General features: G+C 42.9%; 2 protein-coding genes across 2 annotated transcripts in view; both read right to left on the bottom strand.

The window, feature by feature from the left end:
* Positions 1-3361: 3361 nt before the first annotated feature.
* LOC111969765 (PAK4-inhibitor inka2-like) lies at positions 3362-8579 on the bottom strand. Its single transcript, XM_023996011.2, has 3 exons — positions 8165-8579; positions 8020-8070; positions 3362-4407 (listed from the first exon to the last, which is right to left on the bottom strand). The coding sequence occupies exons 2-3, from the start codon at positions 8020-8022 to the stop codon at positions 3460-3462; spliced, it is 951 nt and encodes a 316-aa protein (XP_023851779.1). The 5' UTR covers positions 8023-8070; positions 8165-8579; the 3' UTR covers positions 3362-3459.
* Positions 8580-9947: 1368 nt separating this feature from the next.
* LOC111969763 (guanine nucleotide-binding protein G(i) subunit alpha-2) overlaps positions 9948-22632 on the bottom strand; it is a 152778-nt gene continuing 140093 nt past the window's right edge. The window contains exons 5-9 of the mRNA XM_023996010.2: positions 20941-21069; positions 15866-15995; positions 13028-13181; positions 12395-12624; positions 9948-10542 (exon numbers count right to left, since the gene is read on the bottom strand). Coding sequence (XP_023851778.1) covers positions 12434-12624; positions 13028-13181; positions 15866-15995; positions 20941-21069 — 604 coding nt within the window. The 3' untranslated portion in view covers positions 9948-10542; positions 12395-12433. The remainder of the gene's footprint in view (positions 10543-12394; positions 12625-13027; positions 13182-15865; positions 15996-20940; positions 21070-22632) is intronic.

Below are 22632 nucleotides of genomic sequence, written 5' to 3'. Positions count from 1 at the left end.
AAATTGTTTAACTTGGGTCAACCATTTCGGGTAGCCTTCCACAAGCTTCCCACAGTAAGTTGGGTGAATTTTGGCCCATTCCTCCTGACAGAGCTGGTGTAACTGAGTCAGGTTTGTAGGCCTCCTTGCTCGCACACGCTTTTTAAGTTCTGTCCACACATTTTCTGTAGGATTGAGGTCAGGGCTTTGTGATGGCCACTCCAATACCTTGACTTTGTTGTTCTTTGAGCCATTTTGCCACAACTTTGGAAGTATGCTTGGGGTCATTGTCCATTTGGAAGACCCATTTGTGACCAAGCTTTAACTTCCTGACTGATGTCTTGAGATGTTGCTTCAATATATCCACATAATTTTGCTTCTTCATGATGCCATCTATTTTGTGAAGTGCACCAGTCCCTCCTGCAGCAAAGCACCCCCCACAACATGATGCTGCCACCCCCGTGCTTCATGGTTGGGATGGTGTTCTTCAGTTTGCAAGCCTCCCCCTTTTTCCTCCAAACATAACGATGGTCAACTATAGTTTGTTAACAAGAAATTTGTGGAGTGGTTGAACAACGAGTTTTAATGACTCCAACCTAATTGTATGTAAACTTCCGACTTCAACTGTACATACATATACACACTTTTTTAGAATATACCTTTATTTTCCCCCACAACCCTACCACCCCTCCCCCAATTGGAGTAAACTAATAAACAATAACACTTAGGCTTCTACCTTCAGTTTATACATACTATACACATTTTACAGACACAATCTATTTCACATTAGTTATATTTTGTTTGTTTTTTGTCCTGGCCTTCCTCTATTTCTGATTTATATTTGTAACTGTGCTATTTGACAACATTTCTGAACCTATATACATTTAACATTTGTTTTAAATGTTTTATATTTGTTATCTTGTTGTTATTAGTCCCACCCTTCAGCTCCATTCAACCCCTCCCATCTATCTCTTAACACCATCCATTTTGGATTTCTATTTTCCATATATTTTTCAACTGTACTGTGATGCTTCACAAAAGTACTGAACCTTTCTATTCTCATAGCTTCTACGGATTTTAAATTAAAGATAAACATTTTTGCTAAAATAATTATTATATTATTGATCGATTGACTATGGGTTTTCAAATCATCCATACATATCATTCCCAGCTGATGTTGTGTAAATTCTCCCAGTGTACATACGTATAGATTGCATTTGATTACTGCTAAAGTGCTATTTGGGTTGTTAATCAAATTCATCCCGCCATTCTTGATTTCTTATCAAAAATTTTTAAATAATGATATTTTACTGCGTTGTTAGGATCTAGTAACATAATTATTTGGCTGCACCCGCTATAACACCTGCTGAACTGTGTACGCGACCAATAAACTTTGATTTGATTTGACCAGTGCGAGTCGTAACTCATTGAAATTGACCCACATAGAACATCTGGAAATAGAGAAGCACGGAGAGATGAAGTAACACATTACTTCCCTAAACTGTCCAAAACTAAACCCAGTCCCCTTGCAGTGATTGAAGCGGTTGTAGGGAATCTCTCCACTGGACCGTGATTTAGAGAGACGCATCTCCTTCTGGCCTTTGCCTGGCAAGCCTTGATTACTTCATTATCTGTTCTTATCAACTTGGGCCTTGGGTAATGCCAAGTGACAGATGCTGAGGCAATGTTTGCAAACATCATCAGATTTGCGTGCAGGTCTTGACTGTGTTTGGGAAGTTGTGCTGTGAGGATATGCCAGGGCATATGGATTAGATGAGTTGGCCCAGGCCTGCTGGGTTGGGCTGGGGTCTGCTGGACTGGTTCCCCGGACTAGTCAGAGCCTCGGCCCCCTGGTCAGCTTTGTGCTGGAATATTGAGGGTCGGGTGAGTAGAGGCTCACTGAATCTGTCACCATCTGGACACAGCTGCCCAGTCCAACAACCAACCTCCCCCCCCTCACACACACACAACACACACACACACACACACACACACACACACACACACACACACACACACACACACACACACACACACACACACAACACACAACACACACACACAAACACACACACACACACACACACACACACACAGAAACCCCAGGGGGACCCAGGCCATGAGCTCATCAACCAATGCGGCAGGAGGCTGTGAGCAGGCCTTCCTCTCTGTCCTCTGAGGTAAGCATCTTATTCCTGGTCTCGCTCCCTCTGGGATCTAAGATCAGTCTCTCTCTGTGGAGACCTACCCAGCACTAGGTCTCACATGCACATTGAGTAATCTCTTTCAAATTAAGCCCCCAGATGGATAGAAGGATAGATCTGTAGGTCTATTCTGAAATACACTACTTTGCTACATAGGCCTATGTTTAGGGATTTGATTAGATTTTGTTCATTAGGTGACTGATTGAGAAAGAAAATGTGCTTCTCTGCTTCTTTCCTTTTGTTTCTAGATTCCAATAAATTAATTGATGTGTTCATGTTGTAAATGTAATCAAATCTTTTTAAGCTATTTAAGGGCTCTATTCAATCCGTATCGCGGAAATTCTGCGATACATAGTGATTTAAATTTAAAGGCAATGTTCACGCATTAGAGGAGATTGCATTCACAGTAAACGCTGCAGATGTCGGTTTAATAGGAAATGACCTTTACATTTCTAGCGTGCCTCAGCGATACAGATTGAATAACCCTAAGTGTGTGGCTACATTAAACACCGTACATGTATATGACTGTTTTGACAACTTGTCTTTAGAAGGCTGCACATTTACAAGGCTACTCCCTTTAGATCTAAGCATCATATGACACATCTAAGCCTTCTTTACACCTTGCGCTAACATGGAAGTTTCGTGATTCGTGATCCAGATCTGTTTTCGCGTAATTGATATCCGGAGACAATGTGTGCCCGACTACCTCCAGAGGTGGTCAGGAAGATCAGATCACTATGTGTATTTTAATCGCCTACATCTGTCTAAAAATGTGGGCACAATCAGAATGTGGACAATATCCGGACAAAGGGAGCATGTTAGCACCAGGTATAAACGGGGCTTAACAACCCACAACTGGAAATATAATTTTCAACTTCCCATCTGACAGTAGTAGAAACACAATACAGTAACACCCATCCTGCTATTTGTATTCAAATAAGCAGGTATTCAAAGGCAAGATTTCTGACTGCCATCATGTTGGTCAGTTGACAGGTGATTTAAAGAATGTGCTAGAGTGCTTATACCAAGATGTAATCGAGAATGTCACTACCTTTTTTTTAGAGCTGAACCTAAACCTAAGCATGCATAATTATTTCATTAGTCATTTAAGAATAAAACGTGTAAGTTAATAATTATTGCAGTCAACACTTTTTCCCTTTTCAATACAAAAACTTTATTATTGTAACAATTTCAACATTATTTCCACATAAAGCGCATATAAAAATAAAATAACATTAATCTGTGGTAGGAGTCCGTAGCTGTAACATCACTCAGATCAGATGTACCCGATAATGTCATTACATATGATAGGTTGTCGGCTGCCTGTCTTCATGAGAGCGTTGAACTGGTACAAGTCCGTCCCCAGTTCATGCAGGCCTGTGTGGGATTGGTGAAAGAAGGGTTTGCGTGGCTGGAAGCCCACAGGGCAGGACATGCGTTTGGGGGCCGCCGCGGCCCTACTGACCCTGGTGGAGTCTGCTGGTCTGGCCCTCATCTCCACGCTTTTTGACATCCCCGCCAGCTTCCTCCTCATGTTGACCAGGAGGTCCTTGGCCAGGCGCCGGCCTGCATGGGGCTTGAGTTCTGCTGGCTCAGGACACTCTGGCAGATCCATCCAGTTCTTAATGAGGTCAGCGAAGCTGTTGTCCCCCAGCACCAAGGGCTGTCTGTTCCTGCTGCGGCTCAGCAGTGACGTGGTCCAGTCCTCCGGGTCGCTGCTTGCCTCAAATGACGTCCAGCGCTCCAGACAAGCGTCCGACGTGGACTTGGGCCGGATCCGGTCGGCAGAGCCCACTCCCCGGTTGGTTCGGAGGCAGGCAGAGTTAGACACCCGTACGTTCCTGGTCCTCCTGAGCACCACGCCCTCATCGTGCCAGGACGCCTCTGAGTAGCCTGAGTCAAACTCCAGACTCTTCTCACTGCTAGGGGAGCTCTGCATTAGCCGCTCCTGCACTTCCTCCTCCACCTCTTCTTCCTCCTCCACGGGGCTGGCCAGGCAGCAAGCTGAGTCATAGGTGCTGGCCTCGCTGGCCTCAGAGATGGGTCTACGGAGGCATGTCAGGCGCTCCCGCTGCTGCGTTCCCTGCTGGCAAACGCGCGTCATGGCGTAGGAACGGCCGGAGGGCTCGCTGAGCGGCCTTTTCATGTGTTTCAGATCCTGCAAGGACCTCATCATGTACTGCATCTGGTCCACCAGACAGTCTCCAGAGTCCCGCAGACACAGCTAGAAAGACAGGGAGAGAGATATAACAGGTTGGTTACTGACAGACTGAACACTGACTCCTCCATACATGGTTTAAGAACATTTCAGAACAAAATGTGTAACAGAGCACTTTTACAGAAACGAATTTACAGTTCACTTTAACTGAATGTCAAGGTTAGTCCACCCCCCATCCAAGTTCTTATTAGAACTATGCCATACAGGTCCAAAAGCTTAAGTAGTTTCCTGTGCTTCTACCCAGCACTGCACCAAGATTCTAATCAGCTGAGATCACACTCTGCAGCCGTACCACCACCACATATCAAGTCAGACATTCCACCCAAACCTCAGAGCAGCTTTATGGAGAAGCTTCTCAGCGGCATGCTCTGAGTTTATTAGAATATGGCTTGTGGGAACAGGATGTACAGGGAAACACTCGCTGCCTCTTTCGGTTGGACAAACTAGAAACTGATACATTTTAGAGGCGCTCAGTATTACACATCCTTTACTACACACAAGAATCACAGGATGCCTTCGGGATTAGCCCATATTGTCCCGCAGGAAATGACATCACCGTTCTGGAATTACACAATGGGAGTGAGAAACCCCATGTATGAATCACATCAAAGGCATCACCGAATCATCTGAAATATAGAAGTCTGAATGGCACAGTCTGAATGACACAAATTCCCATAGCATTCAGTTACATTACAACAATATTCTCAGGATGTCTTAACAACCAGATGGTTTGGGAACCACCACTGAATCCATCTTATCACATCAAGGTTAAAAGGTGACAAGGCAACACTTCAAGATCAATCCCATTCACTCGAACAGAACACAGGCTACTGTATGCACAGGGCATTTCTCGTTTAAAAAAACATTTCCCCCTGTACTACAAAACACCAAAAATAACAGCTTTAGAATGATGTCATTTGTTAAACTTTCATTTGTAATAATCCTCCAAGGTTTTTCCATGTTTTGTAGCATGCTTGTGTAGGCTACCTCCCAACCCTCATCCGTCTTAGGCCAGAGTGCTGTTTGGAGGCACAGTGAGGAGACCAAATCAGCAGAGACGATGCCCTGATGTTATCACAGCTGTGGGAACTTAACCATTTGGCTGTAGAAGAGAGCTCTGTTTGACAGAGTGAGACAGGTCCTTGGAGGCGCATTAAACACTGAAAGGTCTACCATGTGCATTGTCCTTCACAGTAGTGTGGAGGTCTGACTCATCCAGCTCAATAGAATCCCCCGAAAGGCTCGGGTGATAGAAATTGTGCCCTAAATCGAATCTCGGAGAGGATCTGAAAGAGGCACATAAATATGTTGCACATTTCCATACAGGATTTACCTCGTTTTTTTACCCAAAAGGCTGAGACTTTTCTGTTTCCATCTACACGTGTCTCATGGCTCTGGTGGACCCGCTCTAACTTGGGACCAAAGCCAGGCCACCGGTACTTTAAAGCTTTCATTTACCTAACAATGGTTCACTATGAACTTCAACACCTTCTCACAAAGCAACTGTTTTGATGATGCAGAGGTTGTTGATTCTGCTCTTCACAAGTCCCCACTGTCAGCCCTAGATATGGAAACCCAATTTCCCTAGCATAACATTAGAGTGTATAGTGTAACACACGTGTTTATAGTCGAAAAGCAGTTTTCCATTACTGTGGTGTAATTAAACGCCGGTAGAGAGCACCAGTTAGTCATTGGTTAAGGTAAGAGATAATGCTCCAAGGCCAAATCGGAGTGCCTGTTGTCCGGACCTCTGGCAGTCTCTATGGGTGTGCCACAGGGTTCAATTCTCGGGCCGACTCTCTTCTCTGTATACATCAATGATGTCGCTCTTGCTGCTGGTGATTCTCTGATCCACCTCTACGCAGACGACACCATTCTGTATACTTCTGGCCCTTCTTTGGACACTGTGTTAACTAACCTCCAGACGAGCTTCAATGCCATACAACTCTTCTTCCGTGGCCTCCAACTGCTCTTAAATGCAAGTAAAACTAAATGCATGCTCTTCAACCGATCGCTGCCCGCACCTGCCTGCCCGTTCAGCATCACTACTCTGGACGGCTCTGATTTAGAATATGTGGACAACTACAAATACCGAAGTGTCTGGTTACTGTAAACTCTCCTTCCAGACTCACATTAAGCATCTCCAATTCAAAATTAAATCTAGAATCGGCTTCCTATTTCGCAACAAAGCATTCTTCACTCATGCTGCCAAACATACCCTCGTAAAACGGACCATCCTACCGATCCTCGATTACGGCGATGTCATTTACAAAACAGCCTCCGACACTCTACTCAACAACTGGATGCAGTCTATCACAGTACCATCCGTTTTGTCGCCAAGCCCCATATACTACCCACCACTGCGACCTATACGCTCTTGTTGGCTGGCCCTCGCTTCATACTCATCGCCAAACCCACTGGCTCCAGGTCATCTACAAGTTTCTGCTAGGTAAAGCCCCACCTTATCTCAGCTCATATCTCCCTCACTAACTTTAAGCACCAGCTGTCAGAGCAGCTTACAGATCACTGCACCTGTACATAGCCCATCCAACTACCTCATCCCCACACTGTATTTATTTATTTATCTTGCTCCTTTGCACCCCAGTATCTCTACTTGGAAATTAATATTTTGCAAATCTATCACTCCAGTGTTTAATTGCTATATTGTAATTACTTCGCCACCATGGCCTATTTATTGCCATACCTCCCTTATCTTACCTCATTTGCACACACTGTATATAGACTTTTTCTACTGTATTATTGACTGTATGTTTGTTTGTTTATTCCATGTGTAACTCTGTGTTGTTGTATGTGTCGAACTGCTTTGCTTTATCTAGGCCAGGTCGCATTGCAAATGAGAACTTGTTCTCAACTAGAAAGGTGAAATAAATAAAAAATACATTTAAAAAAGGCCATATCTGTGCTACAGGAAAGACTCAGAAGGAAGGACTCCACACATATGATGGAGGGAGGCATGTACAGAAACGATAATGACATGTTTATGACATTATTGATCCTTGATTAATCATCAATAACACACATATAACGCACCAATGAATATGTCTATTGTAAGTAACCAGCGAAAATATATTCTTATTTCCAGACATTTGCAACTGCATCTGCCAGAAATGACTAAGTAGCCTATGGAAAAAGTAAGCAATAAACAAGACAGTATTTCTCAAGAAAAGTTTGTTAAGAAAATGGATTTAGGCCTTAAAGTTCAAATTGAATAATTACAAGAGTTTTCTACACCTGCATTGCTTGCTGTTTGGGGTTTTAGGCTGGGTTTCTGTACAGCACAGAGATATTAGCTGATGTACGAAGGGCTATATAAAATAAACTTGATTTGATTGGATTTGTAATCTTTCCAACAAATTGTAGTCTATACCCTACAATTATTCTCAGCTGCTCTCTATTGTCTAACTGTCACGGGAGGGTCGTAAAGTTATAAGCGCCGACCATTTGGTTTAATTTACCACAACATTCAGCCGCTCACTATAATAATAGGTGTTGGGTCGTAGTACAACTGTTAGGAAGAAATGTATAGGCACTTCACACAAAATAACACATACAATCATCTACAAATAACAATCTGGAAATGTTACAAAATAAACTTACCATTGCTCTTGTCGTGTCTGATTGTATGAATTCCAAATGGATTACTTTATCCTGCAAAAAGACAAGAATTATTCAGCATACAAAATGATGTTCTCTAGCTCAAAAGTTGCCTAGCCTATAGGATGCATTAAATCAGGCTACTTACATCGGTGAATAATTGACTCCTCTGATAGAACAATTAATCCAAAGCGGTTGCAACTTTCTCAGTAGGTCCGATGTCCACTCAACGCCCCTCAGACAGAAGAGTGCATGTGGTTGTAGGGCCGGCTGTGTACTTTGTGAGCGCAGTCTCTTTCCACGCAGCCAGTCAACGGCGCGCATCACAGAATGCGCCAATAGCAACGCGCCTGAAATACGACCCAACACCTAAACACCGCGTCAAAACATCTCCCTCACCTGAGAAGTTTTGCTGTATTATGCGCGGAATTAAAACAATTGCCAGGACTACACTGGTGGGATTTCAGTCATGTGTCAATCATGGACGAGACGATGTTTTTTTAAATTATTTGTCTCAGACTGGGCAAGGAGACACATAGCCCATCAATCTTCTTTCTGACCCTGGCACACATCAGCACACTCAGGCGCACACAGACGCACTGCAACCGAAAGACACAATTAGGGACAAGGTTTAGCCTACAACATAGACTAACTATCACAGTTTACCTAACTATGTTGTTTGATGTTTTCTCTATTATCATAGGCTGTTAGCCTACGTAGGCCAACAGACCGTTTTTGGATTTAGGCTTCTTCACCATTGTCAACGTTTAGTTCAAAGTTGCCGCAAAACGCGCATGATGCTTTGTTGAAAAAGGTATAGACCTACCTAGTTTATGTAATCAGTTGCATTTCACTATAGAGAAATAATAAGAAAAACCTTTATTTCCAACACAGTGAATAAAGTGCTCTTCTCGTGTGGATGCAGTTAGGCTACATTTGATTTGAAGCACATAGAGGCGTGTAGCACCACCTGACGGATTGTTCTGGAACCATGGAACGGCACACAGCTTGAACACTCAAAATACCCCCATCCTATTTTACTCCCTGATTTACCTGAGCACCTGGTACTCTGGGCTGGTACTCTCGGAGTCCATTGTTGTCCCAATGCCTACACCATTCGCTGCATTCTTTACTTAATGGACGTTTTACAGTGCAAATACTGGAGCTGGACTGTTACATTGTCCCTAATCAATTTATTGGAATGAGCAAGACTGCACATCACAGTCTGTATAGCCTTAGGCAGATCATTTACATAGCTGGACATTTGAATGTACAAGCCCCCCATCACCCTCCATTGTCTGTTCCTCATGTATATGAATACTCCATGTAATTGGGCGATGAAGCATTGTTGGCACTGTTGATACATTGTCATTTACATTTGTGTACATTAGGATGGATGTGCAATGTTTACCTTATGGGGATGTTCTACTTACCTTTAAGACCCTAATTAAATGTGATTAGCATTGCTATGCCATGTTCAAAATGGCATTCTTACAGTGGAATCTGTAGATAGGTCAAATTATTCTAGAGACACACCAGGAGAATGGTAAGTGAGGTGATCCAAACTTTATTTAAATTAAACAATAGTAGGACTTTTAAAGCATTTTAAATATTTGCCAAAACACTATCATTGTTCATTTCTTTCTCATCATTGTGATATATTATGTTACCTCTTTATCAGTCGTGTGAATAGTATGGGAGTAGAAATAGCCCTAATTCACACTATGGAGAAAGCAAGTCTCTAGATGTCACAGGTGTAAACATACATCAAGGCACAAACATACTGCAAAAGACATGGGATGAAAACAAATTATGCTAATGTTAGGAACATAAGTATTCAACATTGTTTCAAAAAATCTTGCAGGTTTTAATCTTAAAATTGATACTTTTTTCTTTATTTTTTGTAATTATTTTCGAAGGAATGTTACATTGTGACGATTAAATAAGTACAGCTATGATCATCTACGGACAGTCATGTGTAATGAGAAGTGATATGATACAGCATACAACGTTGGTATGTTATGTAAATATTAGCAAAAACGTGTTCCTCTCAATTCATGTTCTCTCTCCATACTTGTTTCCCTTAAAAAAAGCTTTATGCAATTGAAAGTGTCATAAAATGCCGACATCTGTTAAAGTAAAGTGAATGTAAAGTACGTAAAAGTTGTTCTCTAATTTTTCTAACATCGGATAATACTTATAAAACAACAAAGAAAGAAGCAAAAAAAGAATACATCTGAGATCAAATTCAGATTTGGCAGGAAAAAAAGAGACCCCTATCAAATTAAATATCTAACATACAACGAAAATAAACAAACACACACAAGAGGGAGAGGAGGACATGACAGTTGACAATAAGTGATCATTGGAATAAATCTGCAAGGCTTTTTCTCCCAACTTCTCAGTTTGTTATGTTTGTTTCCATATAGAAAAGCAGAAGTTGTCAGGGCGGGTACAGTCTATCTGTGACGGTGGTGTGTCTGTCCACTCTATCCCCCAGGCAGCAGACTCAATGTACAAGCACTCCTGGCGAAGAGAGGCATGAAGAGTCAGCTAGCCCAGACATGGCTGAGCAAAGAGTCAGCTAGCCCAGACATGGCTGAGCAAATGTGTATTAAATATGAGATGTGAAGTTTGTGTATGTATGGTAATGAGAAAGGGAAACTTTTTACATGTAAGACATGCAGGGGGTCTATCTATGATGTACTGCAGAGTCAATTTAACCATCAAAAAACAAATCATACATCATGTACAGTTGAAGTCGGAAGTTTACATACACCTTAGCCAAATACATTTAAACTCAGTTCTTCACAATTCCTGACATTTAATCCTAGTAAATATTCCCTGTCTTAGGTCAGTTAGGATCAACACTTTATTTGATGAATGTGAAATGTCAGAATAATAGTAGAGAGAATTATTTATTTCAGCTTTTATTTCTTTCATCACATTCCCAGTGGGTCAGAAGTTTACATACACTCAATTAATATTTGGTAGCATTGCCTTTAAATTGTTTAACTTGGGTCAAACATTTCAGGTAGCCTTCCACAAGCTTCCCACAATAAGTTGGGTGCATTTTGGCCCATTCCACCTGACAGAGCTGGTGTAACTAAGTCAAGTTTGAAGGCCTCCTTGCTCGCACACGCTTTTTTAGTTCTGTCCACACATTTCCTATAGGATTGAGGTCAGGGCTTTGTGATGGCCACTCCAATACCTTGACTTTGTTGTCCTTTGAGCCATTTTGCCACAACTTTGGAAGTATGCTTGGGGTCATTGTCCATTTGGAAGACCCATTTGCTACCAAGCTTTAACTTCCTGACTGATGTCTTAAGATATTGCTTCAATATATCCACATAATTTTGCTTCCTCATGATGCCATCTATTTTGTGAAGTGCACCAGTCCCTCCTGCAGCAAAGCACCCCCACAACATGATGCTGCCACCTCCGGGCTTCACGGTTGGGATGGTGTTCTTCGGCTTGCAAGCATCCCCCTTTTTCCTCCAAACAAAACAATGGTCATTATGGCCAAACAGTTCTATTTTTGTTTCATCAGACCAGAGAACATTTCTCCAAAAAGTACGATCTTTGTCCCCATGTACAGTTGCAAACCGTAGTCTGGCTTTTTTGGGTCTTGGCTGATTTCTTTTGATTTTCCCATGATGTCAAGCAAAGAGGCACTGAGTTTGAAGGTCGGCCTTGAAATACATCCACAGGTACACCTCCAATTGACTCAAATTATGTCAATTAGCCTATCAGAAGCTTCTAAAGCCATGACATAATTTTCTGGAATTGTCCAAGCTGTTTAAAGGCACAGTCAACTTACTGTATGTAAACTTCTGACCCACTGGAATTGTGATACAGTGAATTATAAGTGAAATAATCTGTCTGTAAACAATTGTTGGAAATATTACTTGTGTCATGCACAAAGTAGATGTCCTAACCGACTTGCCAAAACTATAGTTTGTTATCAAGAAATTTGTGGAGCGGTTGAAGAACGAGTTTTAATGACTGCAACCTAAGGGTATGTAAACTTCCGACTTCAACTGTATGTTCTCAGTTATGACTTGGGGCCTGTGTTTTGTGCAGTCATGTGACATGCCTGGATTGTAACCTTTATTTAAAGATTTTTCAGCAAACAGTCCAGCACCATCCTTAGAAAATTGCGTTCATTTTTGGTGTAATGCTAATGTACGGATAAGGCTTAAAATACAGGATAAGATTTTGCTATGACACATGATTGCGCAAAACACAGGGCCCTAGTTATCACCATACTGACTATTTAGTCCATTTTAACATGGTCATCTAGTCCCCAAAAGAGATAATGGGCTATATCATCAGCATTGGATTTGCTGTTTGGTTTTCCCCTAATCTTTGTCCTCACCTTAGCTCCTCTTCTGGCCTGCCTCCCCTGGCCCCGCCTTTAGAAGAGACCACAGTCCTTCAGGTTGTTCTTGATAATGACGTCGGTGACGGCGTCAAAGACAAACTGGACGTTCTTGGTGTCGGTGGCACAGGTGAAGTGGGTGTAGATCTCCTTCGTGTCCTTCTTCTTGTTCAGGTCCTCAAACTTAGTCTGGATGTAACTCGCTGCCTCGTCGTATTTGTTGGCTCCTGAGTAGCAAGGGGTGAACATAGTCAACATAAATGAAGCATTATAGCATGTGATGAGATGCCAGACATTACTGATTGATTCCAAGATAAAACACTATTGATGAACTATAACTTGACATCTCTTGGAAACCATCACTGGCGTGCTCAATATCCCCCAATATTCTGCTAGAGCTACTACTGCTGCTGAAATAGCTACAGCCTCAACAATCACAACTATATGATTTCTCTGTCAGAGCGCAGTGCAATCCGATGTATGTCGCAGTGCTACAGACCCACTGGGCACACACTGGTTGAATCAACATTGTTTCCACGGCATTTCAATGAAATGACGTTGAACCAACGTGGAATAGACGTTGAATTGATGTCTGTGCCCAGCGGGGTGGACATTGGTAGGATTCTCTACCTGTGTACTCGGGGTAGCAGATCGCCAGGGGGCTGCCTGTAATCTTCTCCTCAAACAGATCCTTCTTGTTGAGGAAGAGGATGATGGAGGTCTCTGTGAACCACTTGTTGTTGCAGATGGAGTCAAACAGCTTCATGCTCTCATGCATACGGTTCTGGTAGACAGACAGACAAATACTGGGTCCCATCGCATCCAAGGATAAAACATAAAATCTACCACCAGGGGGCAGTAACTCCTCACATTTCAAATCTAGCTGTATAGGGTAGTGGTACAGTATGTATTTTGTGAATGTGTCTATGCTTTCTCCTCTCTCACTGCAGTAGTAGCGATAGAGAAGCTGAGAGTGTGTCTTTGTGTTGGGGGGATGGTTATAGGAGGTATATTGTTCAAGCAGACTGTTAAAAATTGATTAATGTGCCATAGAAAAAAGGACTAATAAGAAGTAAAACAGGTGAAAGTCTACATAACATCCATAGAAATATAGCAATGGTCTATTTGGTCTTAAGAATTGGTGAGATATAACTGCTTAACAAGACTATTGAATTAACGTAAGATGTTACACTCTAACAAAATGCAGTGTCTGTGAAGTAGGATGGCTCCTCCCATCTTATTTTTTCCTGGACTTAAGTGGTGTATTGATTGGGTGCTTCACACCACAGTGAGGGAAACAAATGGCTCATTGCACAGCAATTTGATGATATCTCAGCAGCTTTAACTGCTCTTCAGGTTATTAAGTCCTCAGCCCAAACTTACTCTAAATGTTGTGTGAGCGGTATATCAGTGTGGTGCCAGGACAACAACCTCTCCCTCAACGTCAGTAAGACAACGGAGCTGATCATGGACTACAGGAAACGGAGGGGCAAGCACTCCCCCCATTCACATCGACAGGGCTGTAATGGAGCGGGTTGAGAGCTTCAAGTTCGTCAGTGTCCACATCACTAAAGACCTATCAGGGTCCAAACACACCAACACCGTCGTATAGAAGGCACGACCATGCCTCTTCCCACTCAGGAGCTTGAAAAGACTTGTCATGGGCCCTCAGATCCTCAAAACGTTCTACAGCTGCACCATCGAGAGCATCTTGACTGGCTGCATCACCGCCTGGTATGCCAACTGCTTTGACCGCAAGGTGCTACAGAGGTTAGTGCATATGGCCCACTACATCACTGGGGCTGAGCTCCCTGCCATCCAGGACTTCTATACCAGGTGGTATCAGAGGAAGGCCCAAATAATTGTCAAAGACTCCAGCCACCTAAGCAACAGACTATTCTCTCTGCTACCGCACGACAAGCGGTACCAATTTGCCAAGTCTGGAAATAACAGGACCCTGAACAGCTTCTACCCCCAAGCCTAAGCAAGACTTCTAAGTAGTTAATCAAATGGATACCCAGACCACCTGAATTGACCCTTTTTTTGCACTAACTCTCTTACATGCAATCTCCATAGACAAACACTGCCAGTAGAAAGACCTTACTGAAGAGCTCAGTGACTTTCAACGTGGCACCGTCGTAGGATACCACCTTTCCAACAAGTCAGTTTGTCAAATTTCTGCCCTGCTAGAGCTGCCCCGGTCAACTGTAAGTGCTCAGCCGCGAACGGCTCAGCCGCGAAGTGGTAGGCCACACAATCTCACAGAACGGGACCGCCAAGTGCTAAAACGCGCAGTGCGCAAATATCAGCTGTCCTTCACTATCGAGTTCGAAACTGCCTCTGGAAGTAATGTCAGCACAATATCTGTTTGTCGGGAGCTTCATAAAATTCGTTTCCATGGCCGAGCAGCCGCACACAAGCCTAAGATCACCATTCACAATGCCAAGCGTTGGCTAGAGTGGTGTAAAGCTCGCTACCATTGGACTCTAGAGCAGTGGAAACACGTTCTCTGGAGTGATGAATCACACTTCACCATCTGGCAGTCCAACGGACTAATCTAGATTTTATAGATGCCAGGAGAACGCTACCTGCCCGAATGCATAGTGCCAACTGCAAAGTTTGGTGGAGGAGGAATAATGGTCTGGGGCTGTTTTTCATGGTTCGGGCTAGGCCCCTTAGTTTCAGTGAAGGGAAATCTTAACGCTACATTCAACATACAATGACATTCTAGACGATGCTGTGCTTCCAACAGTTTGGGGAAGGCCCTTTCCTGTTTCAGCATGACAATGCACAAAGTGAGGTCCATACAGAATGGTTTGTTGAGATCGGTGTGGGAGAACTTGACTGGCCTGCACAGAGCCCTGACCTCAACCCCATCAAAATGAATTGGAACACCGACTGCGAGCCAAGCCTAATCGCCCAACGACCTCACTAATGCTCTTGTGTCTGAATGGAAGCAAGTCCCCGTAGCAATGTTCCAACATCTAGTGGAAAGCCTTCCCAGAAGAGTGGAGACTGTTATATTAGCAAAGGGGTGACCAATTCCATGTTAATGCCCATAATTTTGGAATGAGATGTTCAACGAGCAGGTGTCCACATACTTTTGGTCATGTAGTGTATACAGTATATATATATATATTAGTTAGTCTACACCTATTGTCTATGAAGCGTGTGACAAATAATATTTGATTTGATTATCAATTACATTTACACCCCTATAAAATCAATAAATGACACCATTTACATTCATACCCTTATAAAATAACTAATCTAATCTATCTAATCAAATAGCCTACTCCAGTGCACATACAGTATATTATGTAGATTAGTAACATATGCTTTATAATATGTACAGTATATGGATGTTCTGTGTAACCCACATCATAATGACATGTAACATGTGACCAGTTGAAAATGTGTGGATCCTAGAAATATAATAGGATAGGATAGGTGACTCTTCCTCCTCACCATCTCCTCATCCTCAGCCAGCACCAGGTCATAAGCACTCAGCGCAACACAGAAGATAATGGATGTGACTCCTTCAAAACAATGGATCCACTTCTTCCTCTCTGAGCGCTGGCCGCCCACGTCAAACATCCTGCAGGAGAGAGGAGGGGGAAGGGGGGGGAGAGAGATGAAGGTTGTAACACCAAAATAGGTAGATTGGAAAAGAAGAAAAAGGGGGTGAAGTTGATAGAGGAGAGAAGTAGAGAAGAAAAAGGGATTGGGAATGGGGGGGGGAAGAAAGAGAGGGAGAAAGTGAGGGTGACATTCCATCCCAGGCCATGCATTAACATTTCATGAGGTTGTTCTGAGAACAAAGGCTGCTCGGGAGAGAGACAGCGAGAGATCCATTAGAGATGCTGGGCCGTGATAAAAGACCGCAGGGCCAACACAGGAAGCCCTCGGGGGCCATATATATCAAGCATCTCACAATTGGAGTTGTGATCTAGAATCAGGTCCCCCCTGTCCATATAATTACATTCATCGTAATTTAAAAGGCACAGAGGCAAACGCTTGAATTTTTCTCCGAGTGGTCAGACGCTTGACGCCTAAACACTGTAGACACATTACACTGTAACCGAGGCTCTACCAGGTGAACAAATCAAATCAAAATCAAATTTTATTTGTCACATACACACGGTTACGCCACACAGGTGTGAATACACCGGTTATCAGGGGACGCTGAGGTTATACACCTGCTCGAGCTGTTATTCCCGCTAACAACACAGCCTCTCGATCACACATTAATGACCCACTATATCACAGAGAGCATCAACCTGCACACATGGGTTTTTACAAGCTTAGAAGATGACCTAGTTTAGAACTAAGTAACAGGTCTGACTGTCCCGTGGCTCTGTCAACAACCAAAATGTGAATGACTTGGCATGGAATACGCTGTACCCGTATTATGTTATCATCCACAGTCCTTGACAATGAGCTTGACATTTCCACCGTGAACAAGTGTTCATTTCCCGTGTACTGGTCCACAAAGACCAGTGTGTATATAAAGGGACTGAGTCCAGTATGCTTCATTAGTTTGAGGTATTCATTTAAGAATGGGTTGTACTGCAATGCTGCTGTTGTTGCTGTTCTGCCTCTCTGGGGCATGGGCACAGGGAGAGAGTGGAGAGGTTGGAGAGAATGACATCACTCAACAGGGTCACAGGAATGGGGAGAGAACAAGGCTGCTGAGACTGCTGAGAGGCATGGTGGTAGAGCAGAGAGTGGAGCTGAGGAACATGGCAGCCAAAGTGACAGCCAAGTAGAGGAGCTGAAGAAAGAGGTAAAGGATCAGAGTGAAGTGAGTGTGACTAAGAGTGAACTGCATTTCTACAAGAACAAAGTAGAGAAACTGAAGAGCAAAGACACAGTCCAAACAGCAGAACTATTCACCATGGGCCCGATTCAGACTTAGGAAACGTACGCCTTTCTTTTGCACAACTTTCCTATGCACTTCTCAGTAGTTGGTATTCAGACGTGGTTCCCTTGCGCGCACTGAATATATTTAATTCAACAGCTGATAACCCTCCCACTTCCTGGCCAACAGATTTTCTTGTGAGGTTTTCATTTATCTAAAGCCACCCCTTAAAATTTGGTGTACCTGAATTTTCTAGACAGACTCACTAGAATGTATGGAGAGAATGGTTCAGGGCCCGGTTTACCAAAAGCATCTTAAGGCCGAGCTGTTTCTCAAAACTATCGTTACTAAAGTTGCACTTGAAATCGCTTGTTATTTACCGACTGCCTCAGACCACTCATAGAACAGCTAAGTGCGTCCTTAGTTGCATTTTTCCCCTACCGTGTCACTTTAAACACAGAAGATCTCTGCGAAACATAAAATCAAGAAGTTGATCTGGCTCTCTGTGACTGCTGATAACTTCACAACAAAGTTAATACAAAGTGGTGATGGTAGTGCTTGCAGCGATCATTTATTCACATTACAATAAAATATTTCAGTTGTTGTGTATATTACATTTGTTTTATTTGACAACTTTGTTATTTTATTCCAAGTCATCATCTACTCTCTATAGAGCTGCTGCCTATGCGGTCTGACAAAATCACTATTTTGTAGTTCTTCAAAGTAAATAAGGCATAATTCTATGACCGCTGAATACCACCTATCAATCACTTAGAATATGTATTTTCAGGTACAGATACCACGCGAAGCAACAGCTGGTCTCTATATCCCCCCCACAATCGCATAAAAGAAACACACAGACCGGACAAGTAGGTGCGCAGTGGACTATGGTCATTGTAGTTAATTACCACATTTTCTGCACTTAACTATGTAGAATATTGGCCTGTTGGAAACTACAACTCTTACAGAAGCTGTGCAATGTGCACATTGAGCTCACAGAACAAAATGGAATTCAAATAATTAAACCGACTTGGTCAATTAGCTGTTTAAAAAACCAAAAATTACAGAATTTCGCTGTCAGTGCGCATGGATTTCCATAGGCTTTGGTCTCCAAATCTCGGCCCTGCAAATTATGAAGCCAGAGGCCTACAGTACAATTAGAATTATGAAAAACCACAAGGCTCACTGTGGAAAAGAGGCTGAAATACCAGTCTTGTTGACAAGCTTTTACTTTTGCTGAAATATGAGTGGTTTCACATTTGTCTCCAGAGATCATTAGGTAAAATAGTTGTAAACAATTGTCAATTAGCCTATATTTACAAACCCCTTATCCAAACGGATTACTCATTTACATAGCTTTTATCAATTTATAAATTACAGTGCATGGGGATTGGTGTTATTTCTATCAGGAAAAAATTGTAGATGTTGTTCCACTTGGAACCGACAGGTTGCTACATTCTAGTCTTGTGCTGATAAAATACAAATCAAAGGTACAAAGTATTTAAAAAGGATTGCTTTAGATAAATTAACAGAAATTGAACAACTCCCTGATCAAATTAGTAGGTCACCCAGTGGGTGTGTTTTCTGGGGTTGAATTAAATGCATTCAGGGTGCGCAAGGGAGCCACAAACCTTGTTACTCATCTCAATAAGGTAAGTCTGAATACCAACTACTGAGAAGTGTGTAGAAAGGTGTGCATAGGAAAGGCATACATTTCATAAGTCTGAATCAGGCCCATGGTGAATAGTTCTGCTGTTTGGGCTGAATCCTTGCTCTCCAGTCCTTCTACTTTGTTCTTGTAGAAATGCAGTCCAGTGTTGAAGCTCAGCTCCATTCTCTGATCCATCACCTCTTTCTTCAGCTCCTCTACTTGGCTCTCACCGGCTGTCACTTAGGCTGCCATGTTCCTGTAACCACCCAAACTGATATATCGGTAGGCATGGGGTTCTCTGAGCTTAAATTATTTCTGTATATGGAATCAGAGATAGCAACACAAAACAAACAGACATAGCTAGTAAAAAAAAAGAAGGATTCTTTCTTCTTTCATTTTCTCTAATGTACCACATCTCTTTTCCTTTTCTGTTGCCGTTGTCATTTTTATGCCATTCATTCTGTTGGTATTTTCCTGGAGATTAGTTTCCATAGCTACAGTCAACGGGATGGAGATAAAAAGAAGCGTCTTTTTTCTTATCGATTGTCCCCATGTTTTATTCATCGCTGACATCATGTCTGTGACAGAAGGCAAATGTCAGCCAGCCCTGTGCTCTGAGTTTAGCTGGAACCAGGTCACTGTGGACTCATGTCAGACCTCTTACACAGACAGACAGGAATGGCCTGATTATCACCATGTTTCTCATCGTCTATCTGGCTGTTTATAAAGCACATGTGAGCCTTGCCACTGAAACTTGAATGGATCTCCCATTGTATCAGGTGTGATGATGTTATTCGTTGATGCTACAGTTGTCAGCAGCACATTGACAACCGAACTGTCTGATGGAAGTATTAGATGTCTTAAAGAGATGTGCCTGGGTTACTGTCATCTCTGAACCTTGACACCAAGACGTGCACCTCATACTAGACCAACTAGCAGCTCTCTCTATGTTCATGTCCCAGTGCTTTCCAGTAGCATCTCGGCTCTGCTATCAACATTGTGTAAATTACAGATGAGTTCAGATTTCACTCTGAAGTCAAATGAACGGTGATACAAATAGAGCTTGATAAAAAAAAGTGTTGCGTCCCCCTCAGGCTGTTCAGAGCCAGGAAGGTACAGGGGGTCTCACAACACTTCCTGGTCAGCCAGAGGTCACACACTCATTCAGCTGCAACACATACATGTAGTACACACACAACCACATACACCTTAGACATATCTAAAAAGCAACGTTTGAAATGTGTTCTACCCTCTTTTGGCTTCAAGTCCCGAGTGACTGGTGTTACGGAGAGACATTTTAAAATGTTGTGATTGGCAGAACTACACATGATAAGGAAGCAGCACACATCTAAAGAAAGTGAAAGACAAGGGGGGCAGAAAGATAGACCATGGGCTGGTATGTTAATATTTGTGCAATGAATACATTTGGTTTTCACATTAATGTAATAATGTAATGCTAGACCTCCCGAGTGGCGCAGCGGTCTAAGGCACTGCATCGCAGAGCTTGTGGAGTATCTACAAACCCGGGTTCGATCCCGGGCTGTGTCGCAGCCGGCTGCGCCTCGGAGGCAGCACACAATTGGCCGAGAATCGTCTGAGTTTAGGGGAGGGTTTGGCAGGCCGGGATGTCCTTGTCCCATCTCGCTCTAGCAACTCCTGTGGCAGGCTGGGCGCAATGCACACTGACATGGTTGCCAATTGTAAGGTGTTTCCTCTGACACCTTGGTACGGCTGGCTTCTGGGTTAAGCGAGCAGTATGGCTTGGCAGGGTCGTGTTTCGGAGGACGCATGGCTCTTGACCTTCGCCTCTACCGAGTCCATGCGAGAAATGCAGCAATGGGACAAGAATGTAACTACCAATTGGATATCACGAAATTGGGGAGAAAAAGGGGTGAAGAGTAAAAACATATATATATATATATATTATAATAATAATAATAATGTAATGCTCAGTTTCCCCCTGTCTCAATACACAAAAGCCATACAAATAAACACTAGTCAGGTTGCCAAGTTTGTTCTGAGAGCCCTTACTTGAAGTGCAAGTCTTTGAAGGTGAAGTGTGTCTCCACGATGCCAGTGGTCTTGACTCTGGTCCGCAGCACGTCCTGCTGTGTGGGGATGTAGTCTGATTTGGCTATCCTCTCCATTTCATTCAGGTAGCTGCGGCACACACACACATAATTATGATGAGGGGAGACACTCACACACACTGGCAAGACAATAACACACACACACACACACACACATCCAAGCAGAGACACCAACCACAGATGTTCTCTGCTGTTCTGTTTTAGCACAGCAGTGATTCTGGATTGGTTCTGTTAACTTGCCACGGCCACAGAGTCTGTGTGCATGCTGTGTTTTTCTACATTTGTTCTAGGCCATAAATAGTCATGTTAGATCACCTCTCTCTCTCACTCCCTCTGCTTTCTCAAAGGGAACATTTCTATGGCAACGGCACTTTTTCCCCCCGCTTCACTTCAATGGGTTTTTACGCATGATATTTTAAGCATTTTGGAAAGCAAAATTGGTAATTTGAGCTGTAATCCATGATGCGTAGAAATCCCAGAGCTGTCACTGGGAGTTAAGATGAGATCGGCCACTCCACATGCTATTAAGTTGTATGTGAGGTGACATCAGATAAGACGCTTCACATTCCATGTTGTCATTCAGATCAATATGTGTCAGGGATATCAGGGCTAAAATCAGATCTGTGACACAGAGCCATAGATCAGGATGCGACACATATATGGAAACGTTTTTTCAAAGATTGAAAAGTCAATGGAGGTAGGGATAATTTTACTGGGAAGAACATCTCACTCTCTCACTCTTCCTCTCTCGCTCTGCTTCCCTCCCTCGCTAGTCCCTCTCTCACTCTGCTTCCCTTTGTGATGTGGAAGGGCCGTAGCACTCTGTCTGTAATTCTGTTCCATACTGGACACAGCCTGTCTGCTCTACGGATTTAATCATCAGCCAGGGCCAGAGCTAGCTGGTACCCCAGCCAATAGTCCATGAACACAGCACCGACAGGGATACTGACTGACATGCTCACAACATCAGTAGAATGGATTTGGTTTTCTCCACTGGATGATGTAGGTTTCCGCTATACTCCTTAATAATCAATGTGATCCTGGCAACGTCTATAGATATACAGTATCCACGCTTTACCAAGATCACATTGATAAAGGGGTATAAACTACTACATGGTATGGTGGAGCAAACCAAATCCCTTCTACTAGCATTCCAAGCAGAGCTCTATTCTTTATGATCAGAAATAGAGTATTGATCATAGAAACCCTTCTGCTCTGACGTTACAGACAGACAGACAGACAGTGACCATAAAACGCACTGTATGTAAACTAACTCATGTGCACTATAGCCTTGTAAAGCAGCAGGGATCCATTCCATGGTGTTCATCCTCATGACCATAGATTGCTCATTTCCCTAAATCAGTCAATGCAACCTCTGTCAATACGGGTTTCAGCTATAGGCCTGTGCTCCTGTGCCTTGAGACAATCGTAGATCCTCCAGATCATTGTCACAAATGAGTTCATTAAGAAAAGGTGTCTTGTTGACTATCAACTTTTGAGTAGAGGAGCTCAATCGACGTATGAAGAAAACTGACAAGGTTCCAATTGATTCTGGATTGATGGTGCTTCTGTCGTCTTTAGAGAAGGTCACATACTAGTTGTTATTTTCTGGTATAACTAATAAGAAATGCAT

The sequence above is a fragment of the Salvelinus sp. IW2-2015 genome, linkage group LG11 (assembly GCF_002910315.2).
Source record: "Salvelinus sp. IW2-2015 linkage group LG11, ASM291031v2, whole genome shotgun sequence".
NCBI lineage: Eukaryota > Metazoa > Chordata > Actinopteri > Salmoniformes > Salmonidae > Salvelinus > Salvelinus sp. IW2-2015.
The sequence above is the reverse complement of the archived record's forward strand: the minus strand, read 5'-3'. Positions and strand labels throughout refer to the sequence as shown.